Here is a 22,188-nt window from a genome sequence, read left to right as displayed (position 1 = left end):
ATGGTTCAGCAAGGTGGTGAGAGACGGAGAGAGATGGAGAGCAGCAGAGAGGGAGAGAGAGATGGGGGAAGAGCGAGAGGGGGAGGAAGAGAGGGAGAGAGGGAAAGGGAAACAGAGCGAGAGAGAATAACAGAGGGAGAGAGAAAGAGGGGAGAGAAACAGAGAGGGGGAGGGAGAGAAGGAGAGCACGAACAAGGCAGGAGACAAAGAAACACGAGGGGGTGTTTTTTTTAATCCCCCTTTGCTATGCAGCACCTGAAGAAAGAGGAAGGAGACAGCGAGTAAAGGAAAAGGGGGCATTACTGTCATCGCCCTGCGAGGGGGGCAACTGTCAAGGACAACCCCCCCTCCCTCCACACACACTGCCCTTTTCAGAAGTCCGGCCAAAGTCCAAGGGGTGAAACCCAGAGCACAGCAGAACTCCGGCAGAAGGAACTGACACGCATTAAAGCTGCACTATGCTTTCCATGCGCTCCAGTAATGCAGGCACCAAGATGTTATGGGTTCAGATCCCACGAGGGGAGACATTACAATACAAAAGGTCAAAGTATGTGAATGCAGTGCAGGAATGGGTAGAATACAAAAGGTCATTTCTGTAAGGTCGCCACTCAAGAACTGAGACTTCAAATCAAAGCAGTGGGTGGATTATTGGCACCAGGACCAGTTAGTGCCTCTAATGGGTCAGTTCAAGGCCCATTTCCTCCTGACGAATCAAGCATGGCCGTTCTAGAGCGGAACGTGTGAGCAACGTGCGCTAATTAACCTCCCCGAGGTAGCATGACAGCTCGGATCCCTCTGATGGAGACTGCTAGCCATAGTGGCTGGAGGGGGGAGATCGATGGGGGCGGGGGAGATACAGTCGCACATGACTGTCTTCTTGTGGCAGCTCTTGGGGAGATGCAGGGAGTCTCCGGTGTGGAGGAGGTGCCCGTGGTCCACCCCCCATACCTGCTCCTGCTGCCTGCGCTCCTCCTTGCGCCTCAGCTGCTCCATCTCCTCGTAGCGCCGGCGGTGCTCCCGCTCCTGCTGCTTCCGCAGCTCCCGATCTCGACGCTGCTGCTGGGGGGGCCAAAGAACGAGGGGGCGTCGACTTGGCGGAAGCCGGCTGACACACGGCCACGTCGAGGTTCACAAATCGGCATAGGATGGATGGATGGATGACAGGTGGATTGATGGAAGGATTGATAGATTGAACGATAAATGGATCGATGGACGGATTGATGAGTGACAGACGGATGGATGGATAGACAGACGGATGGACAGAGATAGATGACAGATAGAAAGATTGATGGATGGATGGACTGATGAACGATAGATGGCTGGATGGACAGGTAGATGGATGGCTTGATGGATGGACTGATTGACAAATGATAAATGGATTGATGGAAGGATGGATAGATGACTAAATGTTGAATGGGATAGATGGATCGATGGATGGTGGGATAGGTAGATGGATGGATGGCATAGATTCATGACACAGGCATGGCACCTGACTGCGCTGAGAGCTACCGGAAGGTTAAATGTCTGGGCCTGATCTGCACATGCAGGCCTGATTTATGGCAGCATGGTACTATATTTAGACAGGGAGCCTGTCATCATGCCGGAAATCTGACAGCGCCTTCAAAGCGCCTATCACACGACATCGGACGGCAAACGCCGCTCTCTTCCTCCCTTAGAGATACCGTGCCCAGGAAGTCGGCTACTGGCCAATGAGCGACGAGAGGCAGACCCCCACCTCCTCCAGCCTCCGCCGCTGCTCCTTCTGCTCCTCGATGCGCTTCTGCCTCTCCGCCAGCAGCTGGCGCTTGTGCTCCTCGCTCTGCTGGTGCTCCAGGTGCTCGCGACGCAGCGCCTCCGATCGCTCCTTATTGGCCAGCTGCAGCCGCAGGAAGTCCCGCCTCAGGGTGGACTCGCCCGGGATGTTGATGAGGGAGCTGCGGAGAGGGGGGGGGCGGGCGGATTCACCGGAGGAGGAAAGGGCACATTCACATGCAGCGTTTCTGATTCGGACGGCCTGTGCCGCTATGACTAATAGCTTCTTATTCAGGACAAGTGGACAGAAGACTGAACAGCCTGTCAACACCAACCACCTGCACCGACAGACACCAGAGGTGTGAAACCCACCTGGGCTCCCCTGTGTCAATATCATCTTCGTCTCCCTCGCTGCCGCTGTACTCGTACTCCATATCATCTAACAAATGAGGGGAAAAAATGCGTGAGACCCACAGCGACTCTGAACCACCTGGGTTTTTGAAGCAGAGGTTGAGTCATGATTTCCCAGGTTTTACACGTCCACAGTCAGAAAACCGAAAATAGATACTGATGCCTCAATAGATGCCCTAATAGAGATATTTCACGTCTCCAACTTATATAATTACCCATCCAAACACCTGCTTGTCCTGAGGGGGCTAAAGTCTATCGCAATGAGGTACCCTGGATGGGATGCAAGTACTTATATAAATTACATTTTATGTAAGTATTAAACTTCTACCGCTTGTATGTTAATGTATGTATGCGACAGGGAAAAAACAGAAAGAAGGACGACGGCCAAGATCGGTGGTGCATTTCGTGATCAGGACAAATTGTACACCAGTGAGATCACCAGAAATGCCTGCCAGCAAAATCCCGAAGACTCACACAACACCTGCAACGTTACATTCCTTTCACATGTTTACAGAGGGCCGATTTTCAATGTGGAGCGACTAACTGCGGTGGAAGGCACCGTCCAAGGGCTCTGTGAACCAGCCCATGGAGACCTAAAAGCAGATCACTGTTCTTCACATGCATGGGTATTATCACAGTGTAATTGAGGCCGACGGCGTTCCTTCCATTTTGGTACATGACGGTACGTGGGCTGCGCACCTTTCTCGCCCCGCTTCTTCCTGGTACGGTCGATGTGATCTTTGAGTTGGATGCGGATCTGCCTCTCGTTGGTCTGCTCCCGGATGAAGGGGTGCTTCAGCAGCTGCTCTGTGCTGGGTCTCTGCCCGTGGTTCTTCACCAGGCAGCTGTCTACGAAGGACTGGAACTTCTTGGTCCTGCCGGAAAAGGGGGGGGGGGGGGGAGAGATCTCTCAAGTTGGGATGCAATGACACCAAGGCCGAGCTACTGTCCAATATCACGCCCGGGGGCTCGGTGGAGGATTCAGCAACCCACCATTTCTTGGACTTGAGTCTGGGAGGCGAGTTCCTGGGGATGAGAAACAGCGCCCTCATGGGGTGCATGTCACACAGCGCTGCGAGAGAGAGGGGGGGGGGGGGGGCGCCATGAACGTGCAGAAGGAGGGAGTGGTATCTCTCCTTCTATTCATTTGTCACAAGCCACATGCTACCTGGCACACACACTTGAGGAAGTCAGACACACACATATGGAAAGATCCGGAAGGTCCAGTTTAACTGCTGAGCCTTGTTCAGGCATGGATTCGTAAACAGGGCAACATTTTTGCACCCACTTTTGAAAACAGCCTTTTCACAACTGGATCATTTTTTCATTTGTCAAAACAGGCCGAAGTTCCGGGGCACTTTGCCAAATCCGAACACACAAAGCCAAGACACTGGCCACCGCTTCTGAAGAAATACCAGCGTCTGTTAAAAAGGGCTCAGATTTAATCATCTTTACAGGTTGGTGCTGCAAGAACGTGTGACTGGCACAGTCGAGGTATGAAGCAGGCAGAGCTTTTCGCCGCTGCGAGGTGGAAACCTGAGGGAATGTCGTGTCCGTGTCGGGTTTGCCAGCTGAAGCTTGGTACAGAAAGCGGAGCGTTTCCTGGTGATTACTGTAGATTTGGAGCGAGCTATGAGGTATGGGACAAAACACAAACTCACTCTTCTACTTACGTGGGGCACCTTCCGCCATCTCAATGGCTGTGATCCCCAATGACCACAGGTCACTCTGAAACACAGTGAAACACCCGTGAGTTCAGTGGGTCGTGGGGGTGTAATAACTTCTAACGGCAGATCAAACTTAGAGCAGCAGTCTGTGCAACACTCAACATCGATGTACACACATATGTACGATGCGTCTGTCCCTGCAACAACATGTGGTTAAGATCCAAATGGTGAAATCACTATGCTGTCTGTAGGATTTGAACTGAAAACCTTCTGATCATAGTCGCGGTGTCCAAGCCTGCTGAGACGCCACAGTATTCCAGCCTTGATGAAAAACCACAGTCATTAATTCCCACTAATTCCCACGATGCCGATGAACCTCAATGACCCACTAATGACCGACTAATCTGGTCCCAATCCAGCTTGCCTACCCAAGGCTTCTTTGCATAGCTTGTGGTTCATATCTGCTTCCTCATGACAGATTCTGGTGTGGAAGAAATGGTCAACGGAAGGCCCTGCACAGCAACCGTGCCCAAGTCAGAGACCATTCCACATCCGTGAACCCATCGCCAAACTTTGCCAACCGCTGTGGCGGGCAAGACGGCGGCATGAGTCAGAGAGCAGAACCGTGATGAGAAGATTTAACGCTTCATGTACGGCAACCTAGTAGCGGAACATGTTGGAGAAACCACCCAACCGGAAGAGATTTAAACGACCTCAGTGAAATCAAATTCCCAGAAAAGGTATGGGTGTCGATCAACAAACTGCATGTCTACATTCTATCCAAGGGAGCTTATTCTTCTAGTTGACTAAGTTTAATTAATTCAAGCTTAATTTGAACTGGAGACACCGGGAATACTCTCTCTTACGATTAGCCGGCCCGATATAAGAGCACACGACTCAGTGCATCGACACAGATATTTCTGCAGGTCAGTGTTCGTCTTAGACAAAGCTAATACCATCACTCGATGCTTGACAGGTACAGAGGCAGCAACACATCGGCACGTGTGTCTGGCACAGCCGATTATCATACAATCTGTGATTTTAAGAGAGGTACAGAGTAAGCAAAAAAAAAAAAAAAAAGAGAGACCATGCTTAGAGCCAGTTGAACATCAAGCCCGGAGTGATATTTTCACAGTAATAGTAGTCAGTATCACCATTAAAAATGTAGTTCTGGAATATGGGTCAGGCTGAGCATAAATATTTAAACAGCAAAGGGAAGATGGATCCTGACGAGTGACGAGTTGTTGTCGGTTGGAGTTGGGGGCTGGTTATTCGCAATGCAATTTAAGGAAATGTAAATCCAGCAGCTGCCATTGGACCCTTAACCACAGCCTCAGGAACACTGTCTGACCTGCTCTCTGACTCATTTGTACGTCGCTCGCCAGGTAAATAAACGTGAATGATGCAGGCTAACATGTTAGCGTGCTAGCATGGCTCTTCCTCAACGCCTTCCCCGCACGGAGTGACGGGATTTGCTGAACTAACACGTATTTCTGCACGACTCCCGTGACACGATGGATAACATGCTGACGATTTCCTCCCACATTCATTTTTTGAGGCAGTCATCCCCAATTAAGGCTAATTAAGGGACTGGGGCTAGTGCAGCAGGTGGGGTGATGATGCAACAGTTGTCATGGAGACTGAGAGCGACACCGTCAGCGCTCACCTTGAAGTCGTACGTGGCTTCGGGATTCTCGTCGCAGGCGATCACTTCCGGGGCCATCCAGTAGGGGGTGCCGATGAACGTGTTCCTGCGCCCGACCGTGCGGTCGAGCTGAGCGCTCACACCGAAGTCCACTGCAGACCATGCAGAAGAAAGGCGTTTGAGAAACGTTCGGCTGGCTTTGGCTTTAACAGCTTTAGCACAACAAAGGGTCTACAGTGAGGCACAGTACTCCTAGTATTGGCCAAGGTTTCCACACCAAAAAGGCTCAGGTTGGCTTCTTGTTTACCCAGCACCTGACCTGGGTCTCCATTGCGACGGCCGATGAATGATCCTCTTAAAGCTACGTTAGAAATGGACAAACACACAGAACAGCTCCCTCACCCAGTTTGACCTCCGCGTTCTCCGTCAGCAGAACATTTTGGCCTTTGATGTCCCGGTGGATGACTTTGTGATGGTGGAGGTGAGTCAGACCCTGCAGGAGAGGAGTCGGTGAAGAGTCGCGGGTGGAGAGAGGTTACACATAAAAAGTCTGAGGGCTGGGGAGCTGGGCTTACCCTGAGGATCTCACGGCAGATGTAGGCTGTCCACTCCTCCTTCAGCGAGTTACCCTTGGTGTTCTTGATCAGGTCCGTCACCGATCCAGCACCACAAAACTCCATCACCAACTGCATGCGGGGGATGATCAAAGTGGGTCAACATGCCGAAGGAACAGCCAGGGCAACGATGGAACTTCAACGATGGTGAGTTGTGACGAAGTTGGAAGCCTAACTACGGCAGCTAGGTGGCACCACCGAGCACAAATTAGAACAAGACAGTACATGCCGGGAGACGGCAGAAGGCCTGCAGGCAGGCGATGCATTTTTAATGTCCGTGTCGCTTTAAGATTCTTTGAGATCTCCAAGTTCTAGGTCATAGTACATATAACAAAAGCGCAAATAAAACAGGTCACAGTATAAACACCAGTAGCCTGAAACTAAAAATGTTCAGTTTATCTAAAACGGACAAGAGTTTTCTACATTGAGAAAAAACAACAAACAGAATAATGACTAAGTTGTGAAGTGAGGTGGTGCCAAGTCCATGGCTGGTACATTTTACATCTATTATGGTTTTATATCAATGCAATGGTGAAAGTGTCAGGATGTTCCCCTCTCTGCCACCCTCCTGCCTCCCCCCCCCCATGTGGACATGGCCGCCCCACCCCCTTCCCCTGATAGAACGTGAAGAATTAGGACCACAGCATTATTTTTCAAGGTTGGAGCCAGCAGCCACCTCTGCATTCAAGGGACAATTGAGCAATTACACCCCCCATCAGCTCCAACGCCTTGCTGTGAAAAATGGCCTTTGATAAATAACTCGAGACTCCGGAATACTTCATTATTAAAATCCATTTTCCTCACAGCAGCTAGATGTACTTCAAAAAAAAAAAAAAAAAAAACGACAAGTGGTGGAAGTAGAGGAGGATGAGGATGAGCAAAGCAGAGGAAGGAACCGACCTGGGAAATGGGGAAAAAAAATGAGCTAATGTCAGGCCTCCTCCTCATCTTACAGACGCTAGAAACCACAACTCACTCGTCCCTGAAGTAATCCAGCAAAGAATTTCTGTTAAATTTCTAAAAATTTCTTGAAAAATGTATATCATGACAGAGTTACAGAAATGTACTATTCAAAACAGGTCTACAGGATGTCTAGGACAGCCTGGAATGTTCTAGGAGAATCAGAATTGGCAGGAGACTCCTACACACCCAGAAACAGGTGAAGACATCTTGGGATTTCAGAGACTCCGAGTCAAGACAGACTCATTTATGATCCTTTGAAGGAAATTAGAACCAAAAGCACAGCTGTCAGCCGTTAGCCAATGCCTGACAATCCTTAGTGACACACGTTGCTCAACGCTGGCAGCCAGCAGATCCTCTGCTTGAAATCCCAAAGGGACCCAGAAGTGAGCCACACACTCGTCAGGTCCGTCACAATAGAGGAAGTTGCGGGAGCAAGTCTGAGAGCCGATTCAGGCCGGTGGTACACGCTTGTCGACGCAGTGACGCAACCTCCCTGCCTGTGTCAGCCAGACAGAACGTGTCACGAGAAGTGACCCAGAGCAGGAGACCATGAAATATTGGGAAACGCATGGTGTGTGAACTTTAGCCACAGCGACCTCGTTGGAAACGTCACTCAGGAGCGAGACTTAGGGTTTTATAACTGCAATTAGTCTGGTTGTCTCAATCCACAGCTTCTCACAGGATTTTCCGCCCATTGGTGAGGCCCAAAATTAAAAGGAACATCTACCAAGTCCACGAACACACACCAATTGGGTCACCATCAGCTTAACTTAACCAGGAAAGCTTAGAAAAAGATGGCCGACTGGATATAGCTAGCTTATATTCACACAGCATCCAGGTTCATTAGTTGCAGGAAGGATTTAAATCTTAAACAAATGCTGTCGCGTTACCCTCGAGCAGCCAGACAGCACGAATAACAAGCCTGCGGTTAAACAAGCGATTGCGGCCTGTCGTATAAGCTTAATATCTGTGTAGGGTTCAGCCCAAATAATATCCTAAGGGCACAATTTAAATCAGCAATGCATTATGGGACTACTGACAAAGTAGCGCCGACCCTGAGATCCATTAAAGATGCTGAGGTTCTGACGTTCAGCAAACCCAGTTAAGAGCAAGGCCCAAAGTAATGCTACACTTCAGGCAGCAGTCATTTGGCGAGGTTCTGGTCCTCCTCCTGGTTCTCCTTCCAAAAAGTAGGTAAGGTAAATTCCATAATGGGCAGCAGTTCAGCTGCAGTGTGAGCACACAAATCCCCGGAGTGTCCCAGGTCGTCACCCCCCCTACTAAGAGCCAATTACTGCCACTTCATTATGAAATTCAGAAGAAAATCCAAGATTCTTATGAGCTGCCAGTTCTTGCTAATGAATTAAGGGCTGCCTTTAATTGCATTCTTTGAACGTCGGAGTTCATTTGTTCAAATATCTCAAATTCGAGGCGCAGCTGAGAATCTCCCGAGGCTGATGGGTGACGGGGGTCAAAGGTCACCGTTGTCTGCGCCATGCAGACGTTAATCAGCACATAATGCGGCTTTCAGTCGTCTGACATGGACACAAAGGGAACCGCGACGTGCCCAAGGCTGACTAAAAGTCTGATGAAGAGCAATAATGGAACCAGCAAAGGACTATTTCGGGAAAGTGACTCATTTTGTTCACTGTATGGCCCTGAAGTGGTCTGACTACATATGACAGTGTGGGGACGATCACTAGCACCAACCACAGGAACGGGCTGGGGGGGGGGGGGGGGGGGGGGGGGGGGTTACCACTTCCCAAATCAGATCTGAGGTTCAGAAGGTGGGAACGCAGGAAATGCTGGATTCTGTCGCAACTCTTTCAACTTCTGTCATTTTTCAATACTAAACTGCACCGCAAACAAACATTAATAACACACAGAGGCACAAATTCTTAGGAAACAAATATGCCCCCCCCCCCCCACCGCCCCCCCCAACAGGTCTGCTTAACATGAAATCCACAATGCCAGGCTGGCTCAGGAAGGAGCAGACCTACTGGACGAGACAAAAACAAAGGAGGAATAAATTAACAAGCACTTAATTAAAGTTCAATGCAAAACCACAGTAGCACACTGTGTGGGTACAAATGACACATCGTAGAGAACGATCTGTCTTTATAAGCTCCATCAGCCTGCTTCTCACCAACGAACGATACAAGCCTGTTCCTAATCAATGACCTTTATAAGCTTCTCTCTCCAAAGAACTATATAAGCCGCTTGCTGACCAATGAGCTGTACAGACCTGTTCCTAACCAATGAGCTGTACAGACCTGTTCCTAACCAATGAGCTGTACAGAACTGTTCCTAACCAATGAGCTGTACAGACCTGTTCCTAACCAATGAGCTGTACAGACCTGTTCCTAACCAATGAGCTGTACAGACCTGTTCCTAACCAATGAGCTGTACAGACCTGTTCCTAACCAATGAGCTGTACAGACCTGTTCCTAACCAATGAGCTGTACAGACCTGTTCCTAACCAATGAGCTGTACAGAACTGTTCCTAACCAATGAGCTGTACAGACCTGTTCCTAACCAATGAGCTGTACAGACCTGTTCCTAACCAATGAGCTGTACAGACCTGTTCCTAACCAATGAGCTGTACAGACCTGTTCCTAACCAATGAGCTGTACAGACCTGTTCCTAACCAATGAGCTGTACAGACCTGTTCCTAACCAATGAGCTGTACAGACCTGTTCCTAACCATGTTCCTGACCAATAAGTGGTACAGTGCTTCTGTGGCCATCAAACCAAAATGACGGCCCCCAATAAAAGCCTCCCCCAGCCCACTTCACACGTCTGGTCCTACACTCGGTTGGTCTGGTTCTTGTCTTGTTATCAAAAGGCTGCATGAATGTAAAATCATTTCCACTCCTCTGTACCTTAAACCTGAACTGCTTCCAACCGCCATCCAGCTGTGATTATCCTTGGACCGGCTCTCATTTACATATCTGTTCTGTTCTGATCCACATTCCCTGTCTTTTTATAGTGAACCTATGCTGTCGGCGGGTAGCTGTAGTCCTGGCTCTGGGCAGTTTGTTTGGCCTGACTGCTTAATGAAGGGGTTCTTTTTTTGGGGGGGAGGTATTGTAAAAGCATCAGAGCCTGCAGAGAGATCCAAAAAAGATTGGGGAGGAGATGGACGGATGCAAGGATGTCAGGGAAAGAGATCCCCCCCCCCTGAGGAGCTAGTGAGCCACGATGGAACTGTGTAGAGAATGAACCAGCATGCCTTTAGGAGATGAAGCCCAATCCTCCAGGCTATCAACACTCACTAGTCTCACAGAATAACGAGATGAGATCAGAGTAGAGCATGCCTGAGATACTAAAGCTGAAAAAGGACCTATTAAAAGCCGGAAGAGTCGTGCCGTAATACAAGTAGCTAATCCAGAAACCTGCAGATTCAAATCAGGGTAAGATCTCTTCAGGTGAAGAATTTCGTAGATATCACTTAACAGAAGTCAAGAGTGCATATGACACACACGTAGCGATTCTGATAGTACGCACATTGTAATGGACTCCAACCCACGCAGCTACTGTCGCTACGTCTGATTCAGAGATAACGGAGTTACCGCCGATAGCTTGAGCAAGCCACATGGGCGGAGCCTCACCCAGAGCTGGTCGTCCATTCCCGGCGGGTTCTTCTTGATGAAGGCGCCGTAGTAGGTGGCGATGTTCCGGTGGTGGGAGTACTTCTTCAGCATGTTGATCTCCTGCTTGATCTCCTCTTCCTCGTCCTGATTGGACAGCACAAGTAAGTCAGTGACCTTAGGTGACATTTCCACAGATGAGCCATGGGGCTCAAATAATAATTACGGAAAAAAGCTATAATGATCTTGGGGGGGGAGGCACTGATGAGGGGGTCTTCTGCTGAAGTGGCAGTAAAATTTGTCGAGCATGTGGGGCGGGGGGAGGAGGTTACATTTATTGTAGAATAAATTATGCCACTACTAATTAGATTTTTTTTTCCCTCCTTGTGGAAACCGATCAATTGATCAGCGGGCTGGATTTGAAAATCATGATTATTCAAAATTATGATTAAAAATCATGCGGTAGGGCCAAATGCAGCAGGATCTTGGGCCATATTTGACCCGCAGGTTGGTATTTTGAGACCCCTTGTTTAATGGGTGAGCGGAGTAATTGAGGTGTTGGTTACTCCTGCCCCACTGTCCCCAATTCTCTGCTATCCAAATAAATCTCTATGCTCAGTTACACGTCACCTCCAGAGTAACCTGGACCACAGACGTGATGCAACTCGCTGAAACCAACCCTCTGCGGATGTGCTGCCGTGACTATCACAGGCCTGCTGACACGGCAGTTTTTTGTGCACAGAATCCACGAGCTGTCAGTCCGACCGCATCACAATCCGCCGGGCGGAGCCCCGCTTCCCCAAATGCACTTCCCCTCCATCGCCGAGGCGCTGGTACAAGTGGCTTCGTTTGCCCGCGGTCAAACGCTCGCTCTCCTTTAACTGACGGCCCGCCCGGCCCAACAGGGACAGGGGAGAGACACAGTGAGATTATTCTAGCTGTGAAATATCAAAACACACAATTTGTTCACGAAAAACAAACACTCATAAAACGGACAGAATGTGGAGCACACACTTCAGCGATGTCCCCATCGAGCGGCGCTCATCTGCGATTTAACTATCCACTTAGGCCAATTAAAAACACACACAATTCCAGCTCATCTCACAAATATGAAGATGCAGCTGGGAGGCAGAAGATACCAGTAGCAGTGATTCAGCCAGCACCAGCCCACAGTGTTTTCTCAAGGTCCTGGGGGGGGTTGGACGGATGAATCCTGTTCCTGACTGTTCTACACCCCCCCCCCCATCTCTCACAGCCTCTTCCCCCTGCCACCCTCCTTCTCCGGACTGGTCCGTCTGTTCCCTGTAGGGCTCCAACATCCCCTGAGGAGAGCGAGGCAATTACCAGGACCCCATCACCAAGGCGGAGGTGGGGGTCCCTTCTTTGAAGGGCGGACTGGATTGATATAGAGTGGAGGAAGCCATAGGAAGCCTGTGGGGGTCACATGTGATGGGGCACTGCCTCGGCCTGTCTGATTTCAGATCCGGGGCTTCAAGCTGTGTAGGGCACACAGCGAAGGGCACTTGGCAATGGACACTTAGCGAAGGGCACTTGGCAATGGACACTTAGCGAAGGGCACTTGCCGAAGGGCGAAGGGAAGCCAGTCCAGACCCCTGGTCTTTCAATCCGTATGCTCACCGGCGAGGGGGAGGAGACAGGCATTTTAGGTGATGTAACACCTTCAAAGCGACAGCTAGCTGCGGCCTCTCTCTGTTCCAGCGTGGGCGGCGAGGAAGTACTGCGCGAGCAGTGTTAAGGAAGCGAGTCGTTAGTCACCGGTACTTGCGGACAGCAGAGATGCGACAGGCGTTTCGGGAGGAAGAGAGCAGCTTTTTATGTACCAGGATGCATTCTTGGGGGAGATAAATTATCTGGGCAGAAAATGTACTATTGCATGTAGTCGCCGCGTTTCAGCGTGATCTGAAAGGAGCCGTCTGCATCTGGACTGTGCCGTACGTAGATGTTATTTTTCGATTCTACCCTTTGATGGAAGGGACTTCTAAGCTGGCCTCAGGCTTCGGGGTTCAAAGGAGGATACAGCTATGATCCTTTTAACTTTCCCTCAACCAATTTCAACTAGCCCTACTCCTCCCCGCAAGCCCACAACACCAGAAATCCAGAGCTGGCTCATCATCGAGACGCGAGTCGCACACGGTTGCTCGGGTGGTTGGGGAGGAGCTTGGCAACTTACCCCCGTGACATCCATGACCTTGATGGCGGCGAGCTGACCCGTCTTCATGTGACGACCCTGCAGAGGACGAGAGGAGGAGTCACCATCACTGTCCCATCTGTAGCTCTCGGCAGCACGTCACCGTCGGCTGGGTGACCTGGCACACCTTCTCAGCCATAACAGGCCACGACACGCTACCAAATTTATTCCACCGAAAGAGGCGGCGACGGATTCCTTCAGCACCAAAACAAAAAAAAAAAAAACAACACCTCAGTGTTCTTGATTGTCTCGAACGATAAGCAGCGCTGTGCCCCTAACGTGAGCACCATCGAGACAAACCAGCCCCCACCCTTATCGTGTGAATGAACGGCTGCCGTTGAACTGCTGGGCGTGCCTACCTCTAACCCTATAAAACGCGCAATATCATCGAGAAGAGAGTCTGGGACGAGCTTCCCGGTGACGAGGGGAAGGTGGGTGTCCTTTAAACAGGACACAAACAGAAATGCTGGTTCAAGTTCAACTGACACAACAATAGTTGAGGTGTCGTGTGGGTGAGGCGCACATGGAGTCACCAAATGCGCACAAAAACAAAACAATCCGAGCTTATGAGCTGCAGATTAGTATCATGATTGGGACGCAGGGGGCAACAGCTCCTCAGAAATGCAATTAGCTTCCTGTACACCCGGGGGGGGGCACATGGAGGCCGCGGCGCAGCACCACCCGTGCAACCAACGCGCATGCAGCAACGCAAATCGTCAGCAGGAAGACGAGGCAGCAAGATACGCGAGGCACACGAGTCACTATAATTGATACAGAGGGGGGAAGTCGTATCATTAGCCAATGACCAATGATATGTCTTGAAATCGGTGAGTGACAGGAAACGGGGCACTGCAAGGGCCAATCAATCAGCTTTCAGCTGAAGCCTGTGGCTCCGTGGCCCCTCCCCTGTCTAAACACCTGGTTCCCTTGTCGCTGGGTCCTCGACAATTAGACCCACGCCAATCAGCTGTGAGCGTCACACTGAGGACACAAAGCAAACAATTATAGGTACCCAGAGAGGCAAGCGGACAGATGAAGGAGAGGATCACAGCTGGATGCTCTTTGGATGATGGGTACCGTTCCTGGGGGGCTTTTTTGTTTTTTTAATTAGCCTTTGCCTGCAGACGCGGCAGAGGAGCTGCTTCATTCCTTTACTCTGTTCTGGGTCCGAGAGGATCCCTCAGTGACTCCCCAAGCAGTCCATGTTTTTGCTCCCTAGGAGCTGGGAGGGAGCGAAAATGTGAACCGTCTGCGGCTTCCCGGAGACCAACTTGCGAAAAACCCGGGGGTGGATGATTTCTAGCGTATTCGTCTGCTGCAGTTCATTTAAAAGGAACTAGAAACAAACTAGAAAAAGGACTAGAAACAAACGAGGAGACAATGAAGACGCTGAATCACCACTGCAGGCTGGAGCCATTTAATGAGTCATTAAAAAGGCAGGTGGGCGGATTGTGCTTCATCTTGTAAAAAAAGAATTGTAATAAATAATCACCTTTGAACTCACGAGATCAGTGACAAAAACAGTGCCCTTCTCGGCATCAAAACACACGACGAGTGCTGTAGATGAGGTCATCCAAAGCGAGCGAGTCCAATTCCAGGCGAGTTTGACGGAGCGAGACAATGTCCCCCCTGACTTATTACATAGATGGAGGATCGGAATTCTGGGTAGAGAATGTGCCGGTGACCTCAAACGTGAGATATACAGAAAACACGTGTCGCTAGCAGATGGGAAAGCAGGAGGAAGAGAAGTGATACAGAAACACTGAGGCGTGAAATCCATTCCTGGGTATCCAGTAGAAGGAACGCTTCACTAAAAAAACGATATATAGATGCGATTTTGCTGGTATTTCATTTATAAGGGTTTAAAGATAAGGAGGCCTGTCCCTGGGTCATGGTACTGAACTTTCTGGAGATTTGGCGTTTTGGTTATGAAATACTGAGAGACTCGTTCGCCTCACTGTCTCCGTGTTTATTTTTTCTTTTCTTTTTTTTTTTTAGACCAGGAATGTCATCCAGATCCAAAGAGGGTAGGCGTTTGTTTCGGAATAAACAATGGCATTAAGATTCGGCTGAGCCGTGAGCCCTAACCCCTCCTGGGGAACCTGGACTTGCTCAGAGGAGGGAACAAGTGCTGGGTGTGTTGAGGAGGGAACAAGGCCTGTAACATTCCAGTGAAGCAGTGTGGAAGGGCTTTTTTTCTGGGGCAGAAAGGACAAGAAATGCTAAAATGCCCTGTGACAGGTAGGTTGCTGGTTTAAATCCCCTGAAGGGAGCTGCCATTTAAGTCTCAAGGAAAGTACCTGTCCCCAGCACACCCCGGCACCTACTCTAACACCACATCCTGACCTCCCAGGTACTCCTGACGCCAGGCCCTCAAGTGCCACCTCATCCCTTCCAGCGAGTCCATGATGGTTTGTGCTAGGAAACTCTCTGGGTTCACGGCAATGACATCCCATAATTCTCGCTCCGCTGGTGGGACGGGGTCCAATTTACCGAAGGGCTATAAATTCCCGTCAACCTTCCAGCAAACAGCCACTATCAATAACCCTAATTATTTAAGTAACAACCCAGCTCAATGAATTATAAGTGGAGCTTAAATCTCAGTTAAGATCATTAGTCTACCAGTGAATAGCTGTTTCGTGTCTTAAGGCCTTGAATTTGATTATCAGCGACAGCAGATAATGACAAGACTGAAGCTACACTTGAGTGTGGCGTAGATGTGAATTAGCCTTTACTGCTAAGTAGAGACACATGATATATAGGCTAACATACTGGTATTGGCCAACGTTCGTCAAAAATCAGACGTAGGCATCAGTCCGACGTGTCAGTCTTGGTTGATATAACTGGCCGCTCTTTGGACTAGTTGGCAGCACCAGAGCTAAAGACATAACCAAAATAATGCAGATGATTGCATTGGGTGTTCAGCCTTTGGACGATCAGGTGCCTAAATCAGTCTGTAATCCCGCACGCTGCTCTTGGTAAGGAGGGTGTTCCATATGGGGTGCGCCACCTGCTGGTAGGAGACTGGAATCACGGGGTGTTGTGGCATACTCATTCAACAGGCTGTTTGAGATGAGACTCTTCTCGACCTTCCCAAGATGGCGGCTAATTAAACTGGCCCACCAAAAGTACCTTTCGGCTGGGAACAATGGGTGAAAGAGATAAAAGAAAGACACAGTGTCTATCAATTATTAAAATTCCTCAATAAAATTTCTCTATGCGCCGAAACGTCGCGAATAGATAGCGGTGGACGTCTCCCACGCTACCCCAACACAGATGTCACTCCTGTGCGGAGCGTGTGCTGACACAGCCTCCCCGCGGAGGCACCGCGTGACACGGGATGCTGCCTGTCTGCAGTGCTCTGCGCAAGACGGCACTCAAGCAAAGTGCTAGTAAACCGAGGCGCTAGCATTCGGTTAGCTATGTTAGCGGCACGCTAAACCGGCGCCGCTTAACCGAAGCGAAGTGCACAGACGGCGGGGGGGGGGGGGGGGGGGGACGCTTAACGACGGCCGCTTCTCGAGAGGCACGCTGGCAAAGAAGCAGTAGTCGTTTCAAATTATAGGCAAGGTGAGCGTCGAGCGCGTACCCGACTGCTAACGAAGGTGAAGCTAGCCGGCCGCGATGATGATGAAGCGGCTTCTGTGATGTGAGGGATCGCGGACAGTGGGTCAGAACAGCGTGTGCGCACAAACACGCCGTTCTCTGCGTAATTAAACACGAGCCCCCGGATGCCGGCCATTAGTCCGGCCTGTCATGGGGCCTCAGCTCGCCAAAGTGGGTCACGGAAGAGGGGTGGACCAGGCCAGCTTAAACCACCGACCCACTGGCCGCTCGGAATATCCTCACGGAAGCATGACCTAGATACGGGATCTGTGGTGACAGGCGGGAGGGGGGCAGGGACCTGCTGCTCACTGATGTCCACTGACGTCTCTGCAGATGACTGTTACCGGGCAAAACCTGAATGTAGACAGTGTATTAGCCACTAAATTTTATTCCATCATTCACAGAACGCGACTGGCCGGCAGCACCACTTAGCATTAAGCTAAACATGCCATGTGATCCTGGTTGTCGGTTACCCTGCATGTAAAACTTCGCCCATTAATAAAACACTTCATAAATATGGAGATCTGTCACATTACAGACCATCTAAAAATGACACGCGTTCAAAATGCCGCCTGGACGACCAACGGCACAGCATCAAACGCAGGACCTGCCAAACGAACGTGAAAAAAAGACTTTGCCGTTCTGTCAAACAATAAAAAAAGTCTATCGGATCGGTCCCTCATTGGCACGCGTTTCCAGTTTGGACCCTCTTCAGTGCAACCAATCACAGATGATTACTCCAGAGTCTGGGGTCTGTTGGGAGTTAGTCCTACGTGGGGGGGGGGTGGTTTCAGAGTTTCCCGTGTCCTCAAATAACATGCAGGTCCGTGCCACGTTGACTTCATGTGTGAGTAACCTTGCGTGATTCACGACGTTTGGTCATACAAGCAGCAACGTACAAACAAACTCACGGAAGCTGAACAAAGAAAGAGATGGGATTGGTTATCGATTCATCACAAAGAGTCATCATACGAGGGAAAAACCTGGTCGGACTTCCTCCATCGCCCAGGTTTATGGTTACCATCCCTTTCTACACACGTTCAGTTTCATGCCCTTTACATAATCATGTGTAATACCTACAGGGTGACTCCGTTACAGTGTCCCCCGCCTGCCAGTCAGATTTGGGTTTGGGTCTGCTGGTTAGCCATGGATTTCCCACAGATGCCCCACCTTCTCTTTGTTAGCAAACGGCATATTTGGCCAGCTTCCCTATGCGCTTAGTAATGGGGGCACTCGCTGCCAAACTCCACTCTGCGGTGTAGAGGATCCCATTGGCTGGAGAAACAGTCCCCGCAGCTGAAGACCCAATGGGGAAGCAGAGGCGGAGCCTCTGTGGCAGGTCATGAAGCAGCCAAGAAGACTTGTGTAAATCACAACCCCCCCCAAGCCCGCCCCCAAAAAAGGAGGAAAGTCAGTTCAGTGTCGACTCCCCGGAATGACCGTGGCGCGTTCTTCAGGACCCCGTGCTGCAGAAGGGGCGTTTTTAATCATATACTCATGCAGATTCTGCCAAACTCATCCTAAAGGACAGATGCAAACGTGCACGGGTGGCGTAGACACCCTGCGGAAGATTCCGGAAGCAGCTCTCCAGGCCCAGCCCCGCGCTGTTCCGTACCACAGGACGGATCTTCAGCCCAACACAGTATTCCTGCCTGCGCTGTATGATGCCTCCCATGCGATCCGGTGTTGGGTGTGTGGAATGAGTCAGAGTGGGCAGGCGACACCGTAGCAGTAAACACACAAACACAGCCACACGCAGCCTGTATTTGGGTGGAACCCGCTCGTGTGGGCATGGGGGTCCACGACGAGGCCATCCCTGAGCCACGCTTACGTCACACCGGGCCTCCGCAAGCGGTTTCCGGCCCACAGGGAGACCAGAACCAGGATTCAGAGTGCGAAATGAGAAAGACTGCATGTAAATTCGGACTATACGCAAACAACCATATCCTTTGCTGTCAAATACAAGGCTCTGAAGGAAAACAGGGGGACAAAGAAGAGGGGGGGGGCATCCAAAACAAAGCAGGATCGATGAAATAATTCCAAGCACCCTGGAGACTTCTGGCTTTAATGGGGAAAAGCAGTCAAGCTTGCAAAGTAATTACCGTGGCAACAGGGGAGACGGGGGTGGCCGGTGACACAGCACATTGGGTATGTCACACAGGAAGTCACCAGGAGACTGGCAAGCCGCACAGCACACAGAGCCAGAAGATCTGCTTATACTTTTATCAGCCAGCAGGCGGCATAGCGGCTAGAGAGCTGGGATCACTGGTGTTTAAAAGCAAAACCATGGAAGGCTGACTTGTGTTTATAATAGGAATTACGCAGGGATATTTTAATTTAAAAATAAAAAAAAAAAAGCAAAGGATTATACTGAAAAATGTTCTCTTTTGTCCTGCTGAAAATTGCGCGAGTCACTGCAGACTGCACATACTCGGCTAGTGGAGTCTAAGTAAGACGTCTGTCAAGCCAGACACCCGTGGAGATGAGCGACCTTCACACGTTTCCCCGGCAACGGTCCTGTCCGAACATCCGGATTGATTTCTCTCTCGGTGCATTTGCTGGGGATCCCTGGGAGGATTCGCGCGACAGGTGTTTTCGGTAATGCGTTTGCTCTCCGGCACATTCCAGGCCCCCACCGAGGCCCATAGACAGAGTTATTTTACAGACTGGACTCTGCCTGGTCATGACGGACAGACCCCACTCGCACCCGTGACGGATAACCTGTTGCCGGCCACGCTTTCCTGCTGGCAAGTGTTCACGGTGCTACGCTGGAATTCCGCCAGCGAGAGGTCATTCCACATCCTCCAAGCAAAGGCGAGCTAATCAGCCACTCCCCAGCTCCCATCAAATGGCTGCGTAACAGCTCCTCTTAAGAGAGCGCAGAGAGAACGAGGGTTTGCTTTAAATACCAATTCAATTGCTCGGAATCCCACCCCCCCACACACCGAAACCTGCCCATATTCACTCCCCTGCCCTCTGACAGCCCTGAGTCAGACATCCTCCCCCCCCCATTCCCCCTGTCCCCCAAATCCCTCCCATTCCCAATTCCAATTCCTCGGAAGGGAGAGACCATTCCCGAATGGAACCGCAAAACTAAAACGGCCGAAATGTGGGCACTCCGGACATGTTTGATTGCACAGCAACAGAAACAGTGAGCTCTATTATTAAAGAAAACAATAAACCTGTAAACGCGGTCGTACCATTCCACAGCTAGGTGGGGATGGGGGGGGGGGGGCTGGTAGAGCAGCTGACAGCCCTAATCCCAGGAAGGGCAGGTAGTAGGAGCCTCTCCCCTGCCAAGGCAGCGATCTGCGTGACACGGAGCGTCATACGGCAAAGCCGGGCCCCGGGAGACGGGAACGAGGCCGTAGCAACAAGCGCGGGAATCCACTCACGTCGCAAAGCCTCAAATTAACCCCGAGCATCAGACTTTAATAAGAGTCTTATCTATCTATACCTCACAGCCACCGCTGTAGAGCTGTGCTGCCCCCCCCACCATAAACGGGAAAGAAAATTCCAAATTCCCGTACGTTTACGGTAGAATCTCCCAGAGCTGCGGCCTCCCCGTTCAGCTACCGCTTGCCTCCTGAATATTTAATAAGCGTTTCAGCAAAAGTGACACATCCCACCACTGAGAAGCAAAGCTTTTTATTTAAAAAAAAAACAAAAAAAACAAGGAATTTCAGCACCTTCTGCTCCATAAATACGATAATAGAGAGCAAGAGAACGGGAGAGCAAGAGAACGAAACAAATTCAAAGTGACAGTTTAAGATTTCATATTTTTGCAGAAATTCTGCCGTCAGGAAAAAAAAGGGTACAGCCTTCAAGGTACAAACAACATTAATGTACCCCAACGGCGCACAAATGTTCTTCAGAATCACCATGGTCACAAGTCCACTTCTGTACTTTTAAATCAGACAAAGGTACAATTACCTACAGCTAGGGTACAAATGGTAGACCTTTGAGGGTACAACCCCAGCAACAAGTAATTGTACCCTCAAAAGGTACAAACTGGTACTTTTTCCTGAGAATGAACAGCACAATTTCCTACTACCACCTGAAATAAAGGAATATACCTGAGATCGTCTTGGTAATTACAAAATGTCCCATTTGTCAGAGATTAAGTAAGGAAAACCCTTGGGTCTCGCCACAAACACTGAAGTGTTACATCACTTCCTGTGGGATGCCCGGCAACCCACCGCACAATCCCCAGAGGGGTGAAGTGGAGAAACCTAATTCTAGCATAGATCTCCAAATCAGGTCGTGTTTGGATTCTCACTCTCTGGTGAGCATGACCAACAGTTCTCAGACTGTTGAGAGGAAAGGATTCTCTCAGCTCTCCACATTCCCTCATGCTCCATGAACCAAGTTTTTTTTTTTACCCTTAACATTTCGTTTCGATTTCTTTGCAAGGACAGAGTGGATCGATTATAGCCTGATAAGTAACGTGATAATCAGCTAAACGACCCATAACCCTATAGCCATTCTGACCCGTAGAGTGATACAGTGATGTATTACACTGCCTGCTATACATACTGCTGCATCTACGGAGGCGCTTTCGGTCAAACATACCGCCGAAGATACCAAAGAAGGCCCTCGGGATTTAACACCAAGGCCAACGGTACGTCTCCGTAACCTCTGCAATGCATTTCAACGCGCCAGCCACTTGCTTCGTGAAACATTGCATTTCAAGATTAACGACGCAACTGCGATGCTGCTTTGAAGAAAGCATCGTCAGTGTTCAAAGATCATCAGAGATTCAGGCCACAGGATTAATTATGTGTGTCATGCTATGGTATGTTAATTATTCATTCTCAATGTGTCAAGTAAACGGGAAAAAAAAAAACAACTACGAAACAAACGTAATTTAATTGAAAATTATTGTGGTGGTGGGCAGAAGGGCAGTACAAGGAGAGAGGGAACGAGGAGAGGTGGAGAAAGTGAAAGGCATGGTTGGACGTGTGGCAGGGCCATTAACTTACACGCAACCATCATTTCCTTTTCCTGCTTCTGCACCATCTACCATGTTGTGTTTTCGTGACTCGCTAGCGCCACCTCTGGCTTGGATGTATGTGGCTGGAAAAATAAAAACTCTGGAAATTCTGGGATTTACGAAACAATTCCTGTAGGTTTCCATGTATATTATCTATGTTTGGAAACTGTTTGTAATATGCTAGTTTTCCCACCTCAAATATGGAATAACCAATCACAGCAATTGTTGGGTGGCCTGTTAACACTCATGGAAGGACTGAACATCTCGCCCAATGCGAGTAATAATTTCATTCCGCTTTAGGAGATCCAACCCACTGTCCCAAAGCCTCCTCTGCGTCTTTGCGAGTTCCATTTTTATTTTTTTTTTTGGGAACATCATAAAAGCTGCAAAAGCCTCTGAGCCAGAATGAGACTCATCGAGAGGCGAGTACAAACCCAGCAGCCGCGGTACGAGAGAGACGTGACAGGTTTTCACTTACTAGCGCACTTGGAAGCGTCTGAGTGAGGAAGGAGGAACACTGAGCTCACGGGATATAAATAGCGCATGTGCCATAGAAGTTTGCCATTTAAAACAAACCTCTCCGTGACGACGGTGGGGGATGAGAAGGACGGGTCTTTTATACCAGCAATGTATTATAAAACATGAGCAAGTTTCTTTAAAATCTAAATATGGAAACCGAGCGTAAATGCTTGCCTCACTGGTTTAATGCCACGTTCGGCGTGTGGTTCTTCTCATCTT

General features: G+C 49.8%; 1 protein-coding gene across 1 annotated transcript in view; it reads right to left on the bottom strand.

Annotated features, from left to right (window-relative positions):
• Positions 1 to 22,188, bottom strand: part of LOC125716356 (TRAF2 and NCK-interacting protein kinase-like) — a 53,329-nt gene that overhangs the window by 21,211 nt on the left and 9,930 nt on the right. Inside the window, 11 exon segments of the mRNA XM_048988561.1 lie at positions 949 to 1,059; positions 1,736 to 1,934; positions 2,125 to 2,191; positions 2,863 to 3,038; positions 3,157 to 3,235; positions 3,837 to 3,891; positions 5,497 to 5,627; positions 5,878 to 5,968; positions 6,051 to 6,161; positions 10,664 to 10,789; positions 12,834 to 12,890. Of these exon segments, the coding sequence (XP_048844518.1) occupies positions 949 to 1,059; positions 1,736 to 1,934; positions 2,125 to 2,191; positions 2,863 to 3,038; positions 3,157 to 3,235; positions 3,837 to 3,891; positions 5,497 to 5,627; positions 5,878 to 5,968; positions 6,051 to 6,161; positions 10,664 to 10,789; positions 12,834 to 12,890 (1,203 nt within the window).

The sequence above is a fragment of the Brienomyrus brachyistius genome, chromosome 21 (assembly GCF_023856365.1).
Source record: "Brienomyrus brachyistius isolate T26 chromosome 21, BBRACH_0.4, whole genome shotgun sequence".
In the NCBI taxonomy this organism is placed as follows: Eukaryota; Metazoa; Chordata; class Actinopteri; order Osteoglossiformes; family Mormyridae; genus Brienomyrus; species Brienomyrus brachyistius.
Note: the sequence above shows the minus strand (reverse complement) of the source record. Positions and strands in the feature narration are given on the sequence as shown.